This window comes from Pagrus pagrus, assembly GCF_965226575.1.
Source record: "Pagrus pagrus genome assembly, chromosome: 2".
NCBI classification, from domain to species: Eukaryota; Metazoa; Chordata; class Actinopteri; order Spariformes; family Sparidae; genus Pagrus; species Pagrus pagrus.
Genome location: NC_140186.1, coordinates 4822378 through 4841018, shown reverse-complemented (window position 1 = coordinate 4841018; position 18641 = coordinate 4822378). Strand labels below are relative to the sequence as shown.

The following is an 18641-nucleotide window of genomic DNA, read 5'->3' as shown; positions in this document are numbered from 1 at the left end:
GTTTGCTTCATCTATAACTCCTGTTGTTTTCTTTCAAGATACATTTGCTCAATAAACATATACAGCGTTGTCAGAAATGGCTTTTGTCAGCTGGACTTTCAAGCCACCACGATGGTGTCATTGTTCCTGTGGGACCTTTACTGCACTGCTCGGTCTTTAAGTTTGCTGCTGGTTGCAGTGCTAAATATGTTTCTTGATACTTCATATACTTTATTGCAATAAAAATGGTAATTCGGTAATGGGACTACCACTCAAAGCGCTTTACAACATCAACCCATTGATACACTGGTTGCAGAGGCTACCATGCGAGGTGCCACCTGATCACGAGGAGCGATAACCATTCATACACAATCACACACCAGTGGAGCAGCAACTGGGGTTCAGTATCTTGCCCAAGGACACTTTGACATGTTGACTGCAGGGGCTGGGGATCGAACCACCGACCCTCCGATTGATGGATGACCGCCCTACCTCCTAACGACAGCCACTCCATCGGAACAGGCACCAGTCTTTATCTCACTTTGTGTTTTAAAGAAAACTACACCTACATGGTGCTGTTTTGGAGGCTGCACACGCACGTTTTTAATGACATCTCTCGTTCCCATTAAGGTTGAATGCACTCATTGTATTGTTGCTTTGGGCAGAAGCATTTGTCATATGAATGTCATGTGTTGTAATTCACATTTGCAATTCATTACATTTCACATGCAATCACTTGTTTCTATAACTCGTTTTCTAACTCTATGACCTGTTGTCATTTGATTGCCAAATGAACAGAGGTTTTTATGCATTGTATTTACAGTATATATGAACATAAACAGTATACATGCAGACATGCCCATAAATCTAGGGTTGTGATTCATTCTTTAAGAATAATGTTTTAGTCAACTCCTTCCACTGTCTTTAGTGTGAATATGTTCTGTGTTTTTTTAGTTTTCTTGTGATAGTATCTCTGGGTCTTTTACATTTTAAGATACTACCATCCTGAAATTTTATTAATGAGCGATTAATGAACGAATCGAGAAAATGATATATGGACTCATTAATAAATGAATAATAGTTAGTTGCAGCCTTAAATCAGTCATAACTTTAGTAATGAGCTTATAAAACCTATAGTTTGAGTCGAATCTTTATAAGTAATCCTACAAATTAAAATAATTTTAACTAATGCTAATTTCTTTCTAACTTAACACAACCCAACATTGTCATATGTAATATTTTTGTTCAAAGACAAAATTAATACCTTTTTTAAGTTAAATGGGTTCATAAAAAAAAAAAACAATGCAACTTTTGTTCTCCTGATACCAAACCATCTTCCTCAGTTCAAGCTATCTGCCAATACTAACCAACCAGTGATTTGATTTCCACAAATTTTAAATCTGTGTGCAACACTGCCAATGAATCACTGGGATTGTTTATGTATGTGACACTGAAAACTCGACTGAGTGTTTGTAATTGGTGTTGGACACACTGAATTTTACTGTTACATTAGCAGGGAAACTGTAATGTGGATCCTTCAAGTCATGGCCAGAACCTGATCAGCTTAGTAAGCTCAGCATCAGTGATTCAGATCAGTGCATCAGTTATAGTCAGAACTAGGTTTTATAGGCATCTATGGTAATAAGCAACTACTATCCATTGTGAATAGAGTGGTTGAGTATACTCTAGCATGACTAATACTGCAATAACTGACTCATAAATCAATGCTAATAGTCTGTATAAGTTAATTATGTAATGCTAGTAGTAGCATATTTGCCATGGAATCGTAATGGATAGCCTAACCAGTTGATTTAGGAAACATTACAGACCTTTACGCATTTTTTGTGTGTTTGCTGGTTTTATAATTGAGGGCATGTGGAAGTGTGTGTGTTTACTGCTCGTCGCACTATATATATGAGGCAGGGGGTAAAGGGCAATAAGGAGAGTTACGGTAAGACAGCATGTGTTTCGTGTGCAGCGTGCCGTGGCAAATTGGATTCCTGTTTGTGTGTGCTTCTCTGTGTGTTGTCAACAAGCCCATTTTCGAGGTAGGTGTAAAGGTGTATTTGTAGTACGTGTGTGTGTGCGTGAGGGAAAGAGAATAGAAGTGACAACGATACAGAAAGTGTGAAAGAGAGAGACTGAATGCAAAAAAGTGGATGGCAAGAAATGCAAAAAAGGCTGTTTTCTTGGTCTGTGATGCATAAAGAATAAATAAATGGTATGGTTTGGAAATAAATTGATTTCTGTTCTTGTTGCTATCTGCTTTAACAAAAAGAAACCAGAGCACATCAACTACTAAACAGCGGCTCTGAGGAGGTGAGGTACAGCAGAACTAGAGAGGCATTGTCAGAGTAAACAATAAAGAGATTGAGGTATGAGCAGTAATGCACAGATACAACAGTCTAATGTAGGGGAATATTGATGTGAACAAGTGGAATGGAAGATGTGATATGGAAGAACAAACAAGGGGAGAAAGACAGAGATAGCATTTCTCTTCTCCTGTTGCAGATGGACATTTTAGATTATACATTTATAGGATGCAGAACTGCTCTGTTGGCAAAAGAAAGCACAGTGGTTGAGTGGTTAACCCTCGTTGAGTGAAGTGTAGGAAGAGGGTTATGTGACCGGGCATACAAATGGCAAAAACACACGACCTTGACTCTGGAGACTGGGCTTGGTTTTGTGCAACATGTGTGTCGTTTGGTTTAGGGATTGTAGTTTTGTCCAAACATTAGAAAATCTGGATATTAACCGTATTTAACCAAATGAAAGAGTTGGAATTAGATTACAGGGTTTCATTCTTTGCACCACCAACAGAGATAATATAAGCGGTGTGCTTGTTACCTTCAACTCATCACATATTTGCATTTAAACATCATTTCAAGGAGATATTATTCCCTAAAAAAAATAACTAGCTCCAGCAAATGATGCACTGTGCTAGACGGCAGTAATGCAATTTTTAACAGTACAAGGGGAAACAAGGTTTACACTGCTTGATAACATAAACCATATGCTTTAAATCTTTATCATTTCTTGCTTTTTCAGTCGGCTTCAGTTCAACTTTCACTGACAGTTATGCTTCCTGAATAGCTCCTCATAGAAATTAACATTTTTAAATAATCTCTCTCTCACCGACACCCTTCTCTCACCCCCCTGGTCGTCCTCCTCTTCTTACACTGGCAGTAAATAACATCAGCTCCACAAATTAATTCCTCCTCAGCCCCTCATTGGCCTTCTTCATTGTCTCTACCAGGTTTATGGGATAACTCCCCTATCAATTAAGGGCTAATTCTGTTAGCTGTCATGTATGGAGCACCAGGGTATTTCCTCAGCTTATGAAAATGTCAGCTCATTTTAAGAAAGTGTCATCTCTAGTACTACCTAAGCATTGTGGGAGTTAAGATATTAAATTTATAGCAAAGTTTAAAAAGATTAAGCAGATGGAAACAATCGGGTGTAAATTTAAAATCCAAATAAATGTAACAAGTGAACCTTTGCTCTGTGTCAATGCTAATCTGCTTTAAAATGCTGCCCACATGGTCTGTTTCACTATTGGACTTGAAGTAATCCATTGGTTTTATGTCAGTTTCCAGTCATAATACACTTTCAGCGCAATATTTCAGATTAATAGTTTGCATAAATGTTTTGCACGAATGGTGTTAACTGCCATGTATTGTGTTGTATGTCCTGGTATTAATCTGATTCATAATTTCTGGTCAGAAAATCAAGACCTGAGACATCAGTGTTGCTCGAAATGCATGCATGGCTACACAGAGAGAAGAAAACTGGCCTCTACAGGGGCCCTGCAGCCAGAATGGGCAACTACATCAAACCCCCAAAGGGCCAAAAGTCCCAAGTTGTCTCTTTGCATATCAGTGGTTATAATTGATGGATTTGCAAATCTGAATCCTGATGCAATTTGCCCAACTGAAGTACATCAAGCATGGCTGGCCATGCATAATTTTGTGGCTCTGTCTGGCAGAAGAGGCCTGTGTCACAATTAAAGACAAATTATTATATTGACATGGTGCATATTCTCGAATTGTGTTTAGTAAAAGCACCACAGACGTCTGATACACAGAAAACTGTGGGCCAGGATGTATTATTTCACTATCAGGTTCCTGGGTTTCTGGGCTTACAGTACTGTTTGATAAAGCTGCCAATGTGTATTCTTCTGTGTGCACTGTACTTAACAGGATCTTGGAGGCCAGTGAGTACATACAAGCAGTGTAAACAGGTACAATCTATCCAGCCATTTTCATGTGGTTGGGTAGCACTGACAGCAGGTTAGACAGGGTATTTCAGACCTCCTTCTCCTCTGAAAGGTGTTCCCAAGCCTGAGATGAGATATGTATTTCCTCCAGTGAGTTTTGGTTCTGGCCCAGGATCTCCTCCCAGTTGGTAGCATCCAGAAAGCATCCAGAGGGAAGCGTCCAGGAGGCACCCTAATTAGATGCCCAAAGCACCTCATCTAGCTCATTTAGACACAGATCAGTGGCTCCCACCAGATGTCCTAGCTCCTCAACCCATCTCTAAGGCTAATTTTGGCTGCTTATATGTGTCATCTCGTTCATCGGTCACTACCTAAAGCTCTTGACCATAGGTGAGGATTGGAGCGTAGATCGACCGGTAAATCTCAAGCTTTGCCTTCTGGCTCAGCTCCCTCTTTACCATGATGTTCCAGTCCAATGCCCGAATTACTGCTGACACCTCACCACACCGCCTGTCCAAGTCACGCTCCATTTTCCAGTAATTCGTGAACAAGACCCTGAGAAAGTCCTTCCCTTAGGGCAGGAGCTCACCAACCATTGGAGGGGGCAATCCACTGTTTTCCAGCAGAGGATCACGGCCTAAGACTTGGAGGTGCTTACTGTCATCCAGGCCACTTCAGATTTGTCTGCAAACTGCCCCAATGCCTGTTGAAGGTCACAAACTGATGAAGCCAAAAGGTCCACCTCATCTGCAAAAAGCAAAGACAGCCCCAATTGTTGACACTAGAGAAAAAATGAAGTGCTGAAGCATGGGAACAACTGAAGACAAACTGGCCAAGGGAGTTGCCAAATACAATTATCAGTGCACAGTTTAAGGAGAGCAGTGGGTGGGGGTTGGGATTGGAAAAGACATTTTTTGGGCAGAGAAGACACAGAAATACTTGCTGATGTTGAAATTGACAAAGAGAAAATTTTCCTACACACATAAACCACGTGTAGCCTCATAAAGCCTTGCCAACTGCGGACTCATCAACTCCTACAGAGCTGGCATACCTGCACACATCAGCAATACAGTCAAAATGCTTTGAGCGAATCACTGAAGCCCTAACTGGTAGTACTTACTCCCTGAAAAGCCCAGAGGCCATCACACGTGCTTCACATCTGAGTAGGAAAATGTTGCTGAGGTAGAGACGGCACAGAAATGATTTCTTTACAGCACAGCCACTGTAGCCAAACAAATACTTAGCACTCAGCAGCGTCTCTTCTGAAAGACGGAGAGATGAGATGATTGCAGTTTATGGATGGGAGCCAGCTGGCTGATGTAGTATCTACAGTGGGATATAGACATAGTGTAGTAGATATGACCAACAACACATATATATATATTCACCCACAGCCCCAATTCTGCTACAAATGGTGCAGCATCTGTGGACAGAGTACATAAGGTTGTTGTTGGGAACATCTTATTATCATTTTACTAAAGTACACTATACAGTATATTTCTAAGTGACTAGAAGGTTCTTTGTGTTTAAAAAGCACTTTAAGCATTTTAAATGTCAGCAGCTGTAATGAAAAGCTTTGAGCTGGAACTCACCGGTAAAATCACAGACGACTTTGGTTGCAACTTGCGAAAATGGCTCCTTTTAACAAGTCTTTAATGTTTTTTCCTAAGAATCCTTTTCTTCCTCTAGTAGCCTCTACCTTTAAGTAGTTTTTTCAGGGTACAATAGTTTATTTTGCTGTAAAGTATTATCTTGAGTAGATTTCCTGTGAACATCTAGCTTGTCAGCCCACAATATGAAATTAAGAGGATCAGTTTTCTAAACAGATAAACATGAGTCTTTCCCCTTTTTTAAATTATAGTGGTAGACTTGGTAGATGCTTGTGATAAGTCGATTTTCTTACTCACTTCACTATGGTCGGTACTACCACTCCCCTAGGCTCGCTAAAAAACTTGCTCGGCTAAGGAGAGGCAGCCATTTGTGTGCAAAACTTGAGTGCACATACATAAAGACACAGCCGGAGAACACTCCAGTGCAAAACTAGAACCAAAGAAACACCAATGACTCATCTTCAACCCCAAACCATTATGTGCTCAAACACCCCCCATTCACCCATTTGCATCATGAGCCTAATATTGATCCGCCATCCAGCAGCATTCGCACTCAGATTTTAATCATCCAATTAATGCTTTATGTTGTGTCTCACAGGGACTCATGACCCATCAGTTGTGACACAGTGAATTAATTTCACAGTCGGCTTATTTGGATCTTTTCATGGTTACACAGATGGATCACTGATTATAAATATTACAACTGATTGGGGAGAAACAGGTTTCTCTGTGTTCTGCTTGTTTTGTGTTTTCCAATTAAGACTGAAAGAATTTAATATTTTGAATACATGAGCCAGGCATTCATATTGCCCCTTACTGTCTGGAAACAATACATGAACAAGCAATCTCCAGCAATCTCTCGCTCTTATTGGCACTCATTTTTAAGTCAAAATAGACTCTAATTAGATTGAAAATTGCCTGTATACACTGGCACTTAGCTTTTTAAATTCAAATGGGACTTGAGTGTAATTTGTCAACAAGTAATGAGTTCTTTGGAGCACAGAGAATTTGCTTGACTATGCCACAGAGCTGTTTGTATAGCGCTAAACATTTGTATGGTTTGGATATTTAATTTGCACGTACAAGTCTCAACATGAATGATAAATCAGCTGTCAGGAACAGACAAAATCACTGCATATTCACTCAAGTGGGAGAGCAGATCATGTGAGACAAGCAACAAATCAAGTTCAAATAATCTCGTTTCTCTTTTAAGTCTCTTTACCAACTTCTGATTACTGTTAAATACTGAGGAGATGAAGATGTGCCAATCAAAATGCCACGTAAAACACATTTATTTTATTTTGTGTGGGATTTTAGTGCCTTGCTCCACCTGTACAACTCCCAAGTGAACTGAACCCCAAACTGTCAGTGCTCCTCCCTTGCTCTGCTCCTTCTTCAGTAACGTCAAAATCAATTTCTGAACCGAGCAAGTGTGCGTGTTTTGTGTGAATGGGGATAAGCGCTCGTTTGTCAGCGTTTGTTTCCTATGGGAAAGTCGATGAGCAAGTGGCTTGTGTTGTTAGCTGAGGGAAATGTCAATGGGGGGACAGTGGGAGCAGCAGCGGGCTCTACCGGGCCTGCTAAAGCCTTTGATCTAAGTTAGCCAACATCATTAAGAGCCTTCCATGTTTGCTTTTGGTGCCTGCAGTTGGATTTGTGTGCTTGTCTGAGGCTGTGTGGGTATGAGGTACAGGCTTAATGACTGTGTACGGGTCTGTTTGAGTGTGTTATTGCTCATCTGTCGACCAATGTATGTGTTATAATTCCACTGAGTTTGGTCTTGATGGGTTTGTGTATCGTAATATAATAATATTTATATCCGTGTGTGTGTGTGTGTGTGTGTGTGTGTGGATGGCTGTGTCTGAGCGAGCCTACGGACCATTAAGCCTTCAGCACGGTCTGGAGCTCGCTAATGAGGATCTGTGTCACATCAAAACACATCAACACCAGACCTAGTTAGCTAGCTGTTAGCTTCCGACACCACTAGCTTAAAGTGTGTGTGTGTGTGTATGTATAGATATGCGTGGGTACGTGGGTTGTCTCTTTGCATTTCCTCTTACAGTGCATCACTTAATTGCTGTGTTAGCCGTAGATGCTACTTGCCTCAAACTATCTGTATGTATGTGTTTGTTTGCGAACAGTCCTAACCTTTTGTCCTTTTTCCATCAGTTCTTTGCCGTGTATACATCTCGTCTCCTCAAGCCCATTCAGTCACTGATGTGCTATGAGTTGTTCAGCGTTTAGGAACATAAAGAGATGCTACAGCGCTAGCTGGACATAAGACTTCCTGCTGAGCTTATTTAGATTGCCGCTGTCCAGGAGAAGTTCACTGGATGTGGCAGATGATTGCCTTTTGAATTGAACATCAACACAAATGAGGCGAGAAATTGTTTTAAAGTAGCAACTCGTAGCACCTCCAAATATGTTGTATGCCAACTGATGTAACACAAGGGCACCACATTCAGCATTTACCCAGCCATTTCCCAGAGTGTTTTACCGTGTTAGAAAAGGTGTTTCTCAGGAGATACAATGAGTCATCAACTACAGCGGCGTATGTTGAATATAAGTATTTGGTAGGTTTGAATCACGGACGTATAAAGGAAAACTGAATACTGTTTTCAAAGATGGCACCCCATTTATTTCTACGACAGCTCCTCACTGTACGCATATGCCAAAAAAGCATCTGCAGGCTTCCTTCTCCTGCCAAGGTTATTGAGCGTGTCACGACTTCCACTGGCCAAGCCGTCTGACTACCCCACACACATGAATGGGATAAAAGGATTTAATGCTCCTCTAGGCTGGAGGCCACCATGCCAAAATCTCTCCATAGCCCATCGCCTTCCTTCAGGCTCGGTTAGAATAAGCTCTAACAGCCCCAACAGCTGGAGCTCCACCTATAAAACATAGTGACACGGATGCTGCAGAAGTTATATCCAAGACAAACAACAAAATGGTTCAGATCACACTGTATGCCCAAACAAAATTAGTTTAAAGGGCCACACCACCGATTTTACACATCGAGATCAGTTTACCAGGCCTGGACAGTGTTACTCGGTTTGTAAAGAGTTGTTTCTTTCTTTTTAGCTTGGGTTTGTGGGGAGATGTGAAAATTGAAAGATGTGGATGTTTACCAGGGGAGGTTGAATCTCTGTCCTCTGAATTCGTCAAGATGTGATACCAGATACCGGAGGGTTCCTTTAAAGCTAAAATCAGTTTTTATTGTAGTCAATTCGTCAATTTATGGTCATTTTTATTATGCTGTGGTTGGAGGCAGATCAGATTGGTCAGGTTGCACCTCAGAGATTCGGTCAATGCAGAGAAATCTCACTGCAGCATTACGACGTCTTTAATAATGGATGCTTTGTCATCTTTACTTGAGCCTGAACATGAAGTGTACATTTATGAAGAGTGCAGCTCAAAAAGGATAATAACCCCTGACATTAACGGCTCATTCACTTGTCATTGTTTAAATCTTTGTACTAAATGCTCCGATTAGTACTTTTCGATGTGAGGCTAGTTAAAATTTACAAGAAACCACTTATCCTAAGAACTTGAACTTGCAGCATCGATTATTCTACAGGCCAATTCATACAGTACATCAGGATGTGCATATAAACCCACTAAGCAAATTGCCTAAATTCTTCTAAGCATTGCCAGTAGGTTGCAAGTGTGTATGTGCAGTATACATACATACATATATAGTGTAGCTCTTATGCATTAGCCTGATTGGTGCTCAAAAAATAATAGATCAAATTTATGTGAAGAAAAACTCAATCTGTTTTTTTTTTTATTTTCTAAGAAATAAATCACTGCACAGACTAGTCTCTGTGAGTGAGTTGTGTGTCTGTGTGTGTGCACATTTCAAATCGCCCTCCCCTCTCGTGCTATCACGACAGCTTATAGTGTTCACCGTGACCGTTAGCTTTGCACAAGACTGTGATATACGAGCCGGCTGCTGACATGTGATCAGTAAAGGTCAATCCGTGCCTGACACATGCTGTTAATCACACATATACACCACTCAGAGTAAACAACACCACCTAGGATATGGCTGTGTAGTTTTTATTGCCTTTTAGCTGAGTGCCAACCCAACACACTGAAGGCAGGAAATTAGCTTTGTTGTCCGCAGAGCACAGTGGCCGGTAAATCAGCAATTTACCAGCGAAAAGCAAAATGTACTCATACATAACCATCATGCTTTGGGAGAAAATAAAAAAAAGACTGTCTAGTTTGGTTTCCTTTTCTTTGCTCGGTTTACAACTTCGTTAAAAAGCTTTACAATTCCTGAACAATCCCTTTTTTAGCTCTTGAAACTTCAGTACCACGGCTTACTTATCACTTTAAAAACAATTATTTTGTCCCACCTTTGCATAAGGTATAATTACCTTGACTCCTCACGCTGTCAAAAAGGAACGACTGTTATCCAACAGTGTGATTCACTAACATGGATCATTAGGTTAGATTTAACAAAGTGGCAGACGTGCATGCAGACCATGATGTTCTTCAAAATTGATTATTCATTTTTCAGGTCACTGGCAGTGGCAGTAATGTTGATGTGTGTGCTTTCTGTATGATTTCAGAACAAAACGGTGTTGCATAGCCTTTGACTTTTGGGAATCTAATGACATTTGTTTTGAATCAACTAATAGTACACCAAAGAGATTATTCTGTGATAATATTCATTATATATGATAATGATTCCCCCTGTTCCGACTGTTGGAAAGCCTGTTCTACCATTTAGACTGATTTTTATGTTTCATAGGGCAAAATCATTGTCATTATATCGGAGCCTGTGTTTTTATTATGTCGCTGACAGATTAATGGGAGCCATGCCCCCGTGATACATTACCTCTTTAGTGAACATCACCTCAGGGTTAATGATTGGGGAATTTGATCTTTTGACTGACCATTAAGTTTCTTGTGTTATGGATTCACTGATGCTTAAAAGTCTTCATTTTGGGAAACCTGGAGATAGAGATTTAGTTAATTTAAGCACCGCAGGAGCGACAGCATGTAGATGTGTGTCAGAATTGGATGGAAATTGAACTTTGAGACTTTCTCCCTATTTCTGAGTTTCTTATTGGATTATCGAATTTGAAACTCCGTCTTTCTTCAAATGTAAATCATTTCAATCTAACGATTGGTGGGTAAGACTATGAGATGCTTAAAAATGCACTGAATTGATGAAAAAGTACTGCTGTGTTGCTGAACCTTGATACATCGCTGGCGAATACGTCACAACTTAAAATTCCTCAGTCGTCTTCACCGATTGTGTATTATTGGCTGTTAATGGTCTGTGATCTATCAGAGGAGATAAAACCTACTGTAACAGAAGACACACTATATGTCAGTTATCATTTTCAGGTATAGACAAGTCATTGTGCACTAGTCTATGCAGCCGAATGCAGAAAACCATTATGCAGTGTATCAATACTCCACAGACTTTGGATTCACAGAGCAGTCATGCTTGATTAAGTCCCTCTGCACTAAAAAAAGTTGTGAGTGTTAACTCGGTAATAAAGGCAGAGAAACTTCTGGACACATTCACGATACAAAGCACCTCACTTGCTCCCGCTGCAAAGGACAATTCACAACAGCTGCAAACACAGCAGTGAAGCTGAAGCAGTGTGTTGCCGCAGACAGTAAACAGCAGCCAGCCTGTCCCACTGGCCCTAATGAGCACTAATGTGTCACCGAGTCCTGCACTTTGCATTTTAATAGGAAAAGGAATTTTAAAAGGAAAAGGCTGTCCGGATGCACTTTCTTTGTACTGAAGGTTTATTATCTGCCATTCTCCTGTAGCATTTTATACATGCTGAAAAACATCTTACATTTCTATATGATTATGTCTCTATGTGTCCTGCAAAGAAACTGGATTTGCAGCCTACGGACATAATGCCATGAAGACCTTATACAGTCAGTCATCATCTGTTCTGCCACATATTCCACCATTTGGCTTGTTTGGACATTACGTCCTGGCCAATTATTTTGGAAAACAATGAATACAAAGCACTTATTATATTATAACATCTGTAGGTGAATTTTTTCTGTCCGTAGCCTGGCATTAGGAGATAATGACATCTCCGCTGGTCCTTAGTCTTGAAGCAGGGCTCAAGAATGGCCTCAGAGTAAAACATGCGTGTCTGACATTTAATGCTGAATGGCGAATTTCCATATTGCAGCAATAATAATGTATTGTTGCGATATACCTTGCGACTACCATTGGCAGCACGAAGCACATTCGCTGCTTAGCATCACTGCAGCATCCAACTTCATGCTCCCCCCACCAAAGAACTTAAACGTTTAGTCCAGTATTTGGTTAAATATACCTACTTAGTATCTTTCTACGCGTTCCCTATTGGCTTGTAGACATAAGTACCCAGCAGTGATGCAGTTTGGAGTAAGGAGGAAATAGAGAGTTTAAAAGAGTCAGGGTGAATCATGTTCTTTTTAATTCATGAATACAGCAAATATCAAAGTGAAATCTTACAACGCCCTTGAAGTAGGTTCAAATCTTTATTTTTATGTCTAATTTATTCAACTGTACGAGCACAATAATCCACAAATAGATTCTTTGATTAATTGGCCTTCAATCCTGCGTCAGCACCAGCCGTTACAACGCTTTATGCAGTATGCACATCATTTTAACACCTTCTTTTCTATGAATAACATAATATTGACATAATAATCAGTTATGATGGAGCACATATTCGTTTAAATGCAAGAAAATACATTGCAGTTTACTAAACATATATAAAGTTATAAAGAACAGCCCCATAATGCACAATGGATGAGGTCCTTATAAAAAGTGTAAGCAAATATTTGTGAATACCAGAAAATCTGGTCAAAACATATAGTTGTGTAGGATAAAAAAAAAAACATCTTGCTTATAGTTTGGTGTTTAAGGAATAGTTCAACATTTTTGAAAATTAACTTTTTTGCTTTCTAGTGTCAACTTTCTCATCTAACAGCTTCCCAAGATGTCAAACTATTCCTTTATAAGTGATCGACACGTATACGACACGCGTGACAGGGATATTTCTTTTCATTTCTACTCAACACATTGCTTGTTTTTATGTTGTCCTTGTGTTCATCTTTTACTTTCCTTACAGGGGTCCTAATACTCTGCTGCTGCTGCTGCAGCAACCTAATCTCTCCACTGGGCTCTGTAAAGTTTTATCTCACCGATGACTCGACGGTTACTCGGCCAGATGCTGAGATCTGTTGCATTAGGAACTTCTTTTTCTTCAGTCCTTTCTGCGGTTTAACAATATTAACTCAGTGCTCGTCTTTTGCTAGAATGCAGTTATCCTCATTACGAGACATCCCCCTCCTCCAATTAGCTGGCTTTCCTCTTCCTGTTGAGTAGATGTAACTGTAAGCTTCCCTGGCCACGATAAATTGATTCCATATTGACCGCGTAATAAGCAAACACAAATTAAGAGTCCACCCTGAAAACCAACTGGTAATTCAAATGGACACAGTCTACTTTATGGACCTCCGGAGGCTCTCGTGTATGATGGAAGCGGACTTGAGCTTTCAGAGGCTTTTTATTACAAACTGTACGCTCAGCCCGCTCATTGGAAATCTATGGGCAGGTGCCACTCAGTCATATCAGGACTTCTGCTCCCTTCTATTCCCTCTCCAGCTACACAATATTGATTCCTCTAAACACTAAGCCGCTGACTAAACCACTGAAGTCTCCCTCCTAACACTCTCCAACCCTTTCAGCAGTTTCCCGCCCCTCTCTCTTCCTACAACCTCTCATTTGTGCTCCCGTTTCCTTTCTGCCAGCGATCAGACTTTAAAGAAACGTTTGAGAAATAATGCATGTCACACGGGTGCCTTGTTTAATTGTCTTTAAGTACAAAAACTCAAATGAAAGAGATTGGGTCGTCTGTCAGCTTGATGGTATAATCATTATGTCATTAAACCGGTCTGCCGTTTACTTTTAAAGCACTGATTTGTGTGACGGGGGAATTGTACACCATAAAAGTCTGTTAGCACGTCCGCACTAAGACGATTGAATTGGCAAAGGCATCATTTTGTCTTTTTTCAGCCCTCCGTCCAGACAAAAACAGCATTTTTCTCGCCCCAAAATTGAGCCTTTTCCGAAAAGGGTTTCAAAAGTGTGTAAATCTTGAAACACTGGCTTGGTGAAACAGAGCTTTTTGTCAAAACGGTGACACCAGCCAGCCCAGGTGAAGTTGAACCAGAACACCTCTGTGATTACTCTCTTTAATAAATGCCAATGTATCCAAATACAAAGCAGAGCCGCTGTCAGTGACATCGATTCATGCTGATGTTGACAGTGTTGCCAATCGGGTGTGAACATATATAATTCATGCGTGAAAAAGTGGAAAAAAAAAAACACAGGTAAAAGTTTCACATGCTAAAGTTTACAGTAAATTCACATGTGAAACAGGGAATATTCAACGGGCATGAGAACCAACAGATGGGTAGCTGTAGCTCATGAGGTAGAGCAGGTCATCCACTGATCGGAGGCGTTGGTGGTCACCTTGCGTGGCAGCCTCAGACACCGGTGTGATTGTGTTTTTCAGATGTGAAAAGGCAAATTTCAAACTCAAGACAAAGTTAACACATTATATGTGACCACAAGGAGCTGGAGGTGTAACCAACTGTCACTTGGCAGAGTCAGCAGCTGTGTCTGTAGCAGTCCAGTCACGACTGACTCTTACTTGTGTAACTTGTGTTGGTAAATGTAAATGTAAGCTTATAATGTTCTTCCTCATCCATGAACTGCTGCTTTTGTAACCTGAAGTCAATGAAGTGGTTTATAAATTTCAAATCGTCTCTTCCTCTCTGTTTCTCTCATCCCAGACTGTTGCGTTGCCATGACGAGCGAGGAGGAGGAGGGCCCCAGCGTTGCAACACCAACAGCAACAACATCGTCAGCGGCAGCAATCTCCAGGGTAACAACAGCCATAGCCAGGGGCGATAGCAATGATGCCGTCACTTCCTCCTCCCCCCGCCGGCCCTCCCCGCACCACCGCCTCCCACGTCCCGAGGAAAAGGAGGAGAAAGAGGTGGAGATAGAAGAGGAAGGGATTATTCAGGAAGAGAGGATCGTAAAGGAGGAGGAGGAGGTGGCAGAGTGTGAGGCGGATGATGAAGATGATGATGACGATGGCAGCAGTGATACCAGTGTGTTAGTTGTGCCCTACCCTGAGCTGGTACCTGTGGTCTTCTTCTGCCTGAAGCAGACAACCTGTCCTCGCAGCTTGTGCATCCGCATGGTCTCCAGCCCATATCCTTTAAACGCTGTGATCAGATGATTATTTGATCGTGCAGCAGTCCCCCGTTACTAGGCCATAAAGAAAACAGTAAGAAAACATCAGCATTTCTCTCTGAAGATTAATTGTCTGTTAGTGGGCGACAGATTCAGCTGTGAATCAACGTCAACTTTGGCTTTTGGATGTTTCACCTCACCCATTTCTAAGCTGGACTTCTGTTTAGCTTTATTTCACTGACCTTGCAGCGATGGCCTTTGGTTATTTGATAGACGTGTTTGGTGCATGGGAGGCTGGATCCAGATATTTAACATCAAGGTGCAGATTTACTGATACTTTTGCGTCTGTTTTTCCACCGCAGATCTGACAAATTCTGCAGAAGTTGATAATGTATTCACTCTATATGCAAATGTCATACAGTATGCAAAGGTCAGTTTGGCGGGAAAACATTTTCATCTCTGAAAAAACATTTGTAAATAAGATTTACAAAGCCACAGTGATGATTGTGGTGATGAAAATTAATTGGCTTTACCGTCTTTCGAAAGAAATCTAACTGATGCTAGAAGTCAAGTCACCACAAACATCTCCAAAGAGCAGCACTAAATCAGTCCTATTGGATTAATAATAAAAGTAGTCATGAAGGCTGTAATATTATAATTTTAACTCAAAGCAAATGTTGTATTCAAGATAACTATGTTAACACCTACACCGCCGACCTAATATTGTGTCTGTCTTCCTCTCATGCTGCTGAAAAAGCTCCGACCCATCTAGGCATGGACACGGGACCTATTAAGGGTGTCCTTTGGTATCCGGCACCTGGATTTTGGTAGCAGATCCGTTGAGTCCTGTGGGTTGCATGGAGTCCCCAATGGATCGGACTTGTTCAGGCACGTCCCACGGATGCTCGATCGTATAGGGTGCGTGTCAGGGTGGTGTCCAGGACCCAAGGTTTGCCAGCAGGCTTTTTTGGGGTGTATGTGTGCGTGAAGTGAAATAGTTTTGGGGCCTTTTGTGTGACCAAAACTGACTGATGCACTGATCTAGTTCTCTGTAGGGACCTGAACTGTGAGGACCCAGATTAGGAGGTGATCCAGTGCCAGTTGTGAGTGCTGTAGGTGCTAAATGTTTGTTTCAGGGGTCACAGTCTCCTGTTAAAAAGATTTGCTCTACTCCAGGTTATGAAATACTTGTCAGCCTCAATCTGCAGGACTCACGTCTCCATGTGTTTGTGCGGTGTTTGCGTGTTCTCCCACACCAGTGTATTCACACAAACACACACACAAGCACAAATTGTTGCTATGCCTATATAAGAAATGACAGGAGAGCTAAATTACAGTACGAGCAGTGCGCAGCATTAGCCGGCCCCGGGTTTCAGCCGACACTTATCAAGCTTCCTAAGAGCAACACTCACAGTGTAGTCATGTGTGACTCATACACTTGGGCTCAAACTCCTGAAACACAGAGTTATATATCTGTAAGTAGTAACACCGCTGAGTGTAAAGAGTGAGAATGAGTGTGTGGAAAAGCAGTGATGTGACTGACTGGGTGAAGTTCATTGAAGCAGAGATGGAAAAGGAAGGAAAGGGGAAACGGCAGAGACGGACACATAAAGGGAAACGAGATGCAGGGAGGAGGAGGGAAATGAGAGGAAGGTTGACGAGAGAAAAAGACTAAAAGTGAGATTCTCAATTGATGCAGCAAATATATACCTTTTTGTTTGTTTGCATGCGTGTGAAGAGGTGTGTGGCTCAGCCTTGATTTATGTTTTCAAAATAGGAGACGGCATTTTCTTCCCAGGGATGAAGCCAGCTGTGAGTCCAGTAATAGTCGGAAAGACTGAGATTGATAGAAACGTTGTGTTTGTAGACACTCTGCTTTCTTACCTCCATTAGGGAGGCATCACATCAGCATCTAGTCGGCCCTGACGTGAATTTATAACCAACTAGAGCGACAGAGGCAAAAGAATAATAGAGAGAGAGAGGAAAACAAGAGTTTGAGACTTGCTAAATAAGCAATCCACCCCGTCAGGCCTAAATGAATGTCTTCCTAAGGAAAATCTCTTAATTAAACGAAAAATACACTTGGCGTTGTCTACGTGTTGATCCTCTATCTTTGATTCTTCGCTCTCTCTTCTGCCGTCTCTTTCTATATCTCTATTCCAGCCCCGTCTCCTCCGTGTTACCGTGAAAAAGCTCACAAGTGAATTAAGTATAATTTACTCCACTGACTAAGCTCATGTGTCGTCAAAAGACTGACTGCCGGGAACAAACACAGGTTCTGTTACAGTCCTGTGGCGCAATTATGGTGATGGGACATTAGTAAGAGATTTATGTCAGAGAGCTGAGAATATGATCTCAGCAGTGGGGCTGTTTATCTGGACTCAAGACGTCAAGCCTGGCAAGCTTTACAGCCATGTATATGTGATATAATGCTACTTTTGTTAACTGGGGGGTGCTATGCTTGCTAATGTGATCTGAAAATCAAATGTTTGAGCAGTCTAGGTTGTTGATTTTCTTACCACTGAAATGGTAGCCTACTATTTTTTGCTCTGGTAGCAGCCCGGTCGGTTGGTTAGCTGGTTGGCTATAGCGCCAGGAGGATAAAATCCAATGATTTTCTTCATTTAATGCCACCAACAGGTCATGATATTCACTTGTTTAACACTTCAGATTCATCTAAAATATTGATTGTTGTGTTTTAATTCCCTGATAATGAGCCTTTTATATTTACGGACTGAGCGGGTCCTCTTTCATGGAGTCTGCCATGTTGCACCATCATGTTTTCTACAGTAGCCCAGAACAGACAAACCAAACAGAGGGCCTTTTTAGCAGCCGCTGTAGGGGAGGATGAGATCAGAAGTATTTCGTTCAGCCACTCTGCTAGACGCCAATAAATCCTACAAGCCAAATAAGCTGAGCCAAATACGAGCATGCCCCTCAGGCCAGGCTTTACATTTTTTTAGCACCACTACTGGTTCGGGTCTGAGGAGAGTAAAATTGTCTCAGCATTTCTTATCATACAATTCTGTGTTTTTACTGTGGTGGTGAGTGTTGTGATCCAGATGTGCCAGATGGTTTGTTTCACAAAAGCATCTGGAAAGTAGCTGCTAGAAGCTGTCTGGGAAAGGGCAGGCACTTACACAAAAAATACTTGACAGGTGATGGATGAACCAGCTGTCTATTGATGTCTATCATGGACTAACATTAACCAATCAGATCAACAGCAGGGGAGCGCTAAGGTGGAGCCGGTTGGTAAATCAAACTCTCCAGTTCTGATATAACCGATGATATATCAGCATCTATGCTGCTAACCTCTGGCTTTCTCTTGCTGTTGTCACACCTAAACTACGTCTCTGGCTTCCAGTAGTTATTCATAAGACACTCTTGGTGTTTGGACACAAGCACATCCACATATGGTGATCTTGCATAGCCAGCTGCCTCACAAGGTTAGAGTACCGCAGCCTTGTTGTGGGTCTGAAGGGGGTTGGCTGTAGCTTGTTTTGCTTCAGGAGGTACTAGGAGGTGTAAATGTGTTGTCATTCAGAGAATGAGTGCGAGTACAATGTCTGTCTTTGACAAAGCTGCT

At 41.4% G+C, this 18641-nt stretch overlaps 1 protein-coding gene across 2 annotated transcripts in view; it reads left to right on the top strand.

Moving 5' to 3' along the window:
• cacna1ib (calcium voltage-gated channel subunit alpha1 Ib) overlaps positions 1 to 18641 on the top strand; it is a 220063-nt gene that overhangs the window by 39546 nt on the left and 161876 nt on the right. For both annotated transcript variants that reach the window (XM_084340936.1, XM_084340935.1), the window contains exon 2: positions 14647 to 15073. In XM_084340936.1, the coding sequence (XP_084197062.1) occupies positions 14661 to 15073 (413 nt within the window). In that variant the 5' untranslated portion in view covers positions 14647 to 14660. The remainder of the gene's footprint in view (positions 1 to 14646; positions 15074 to 18641) is intronic.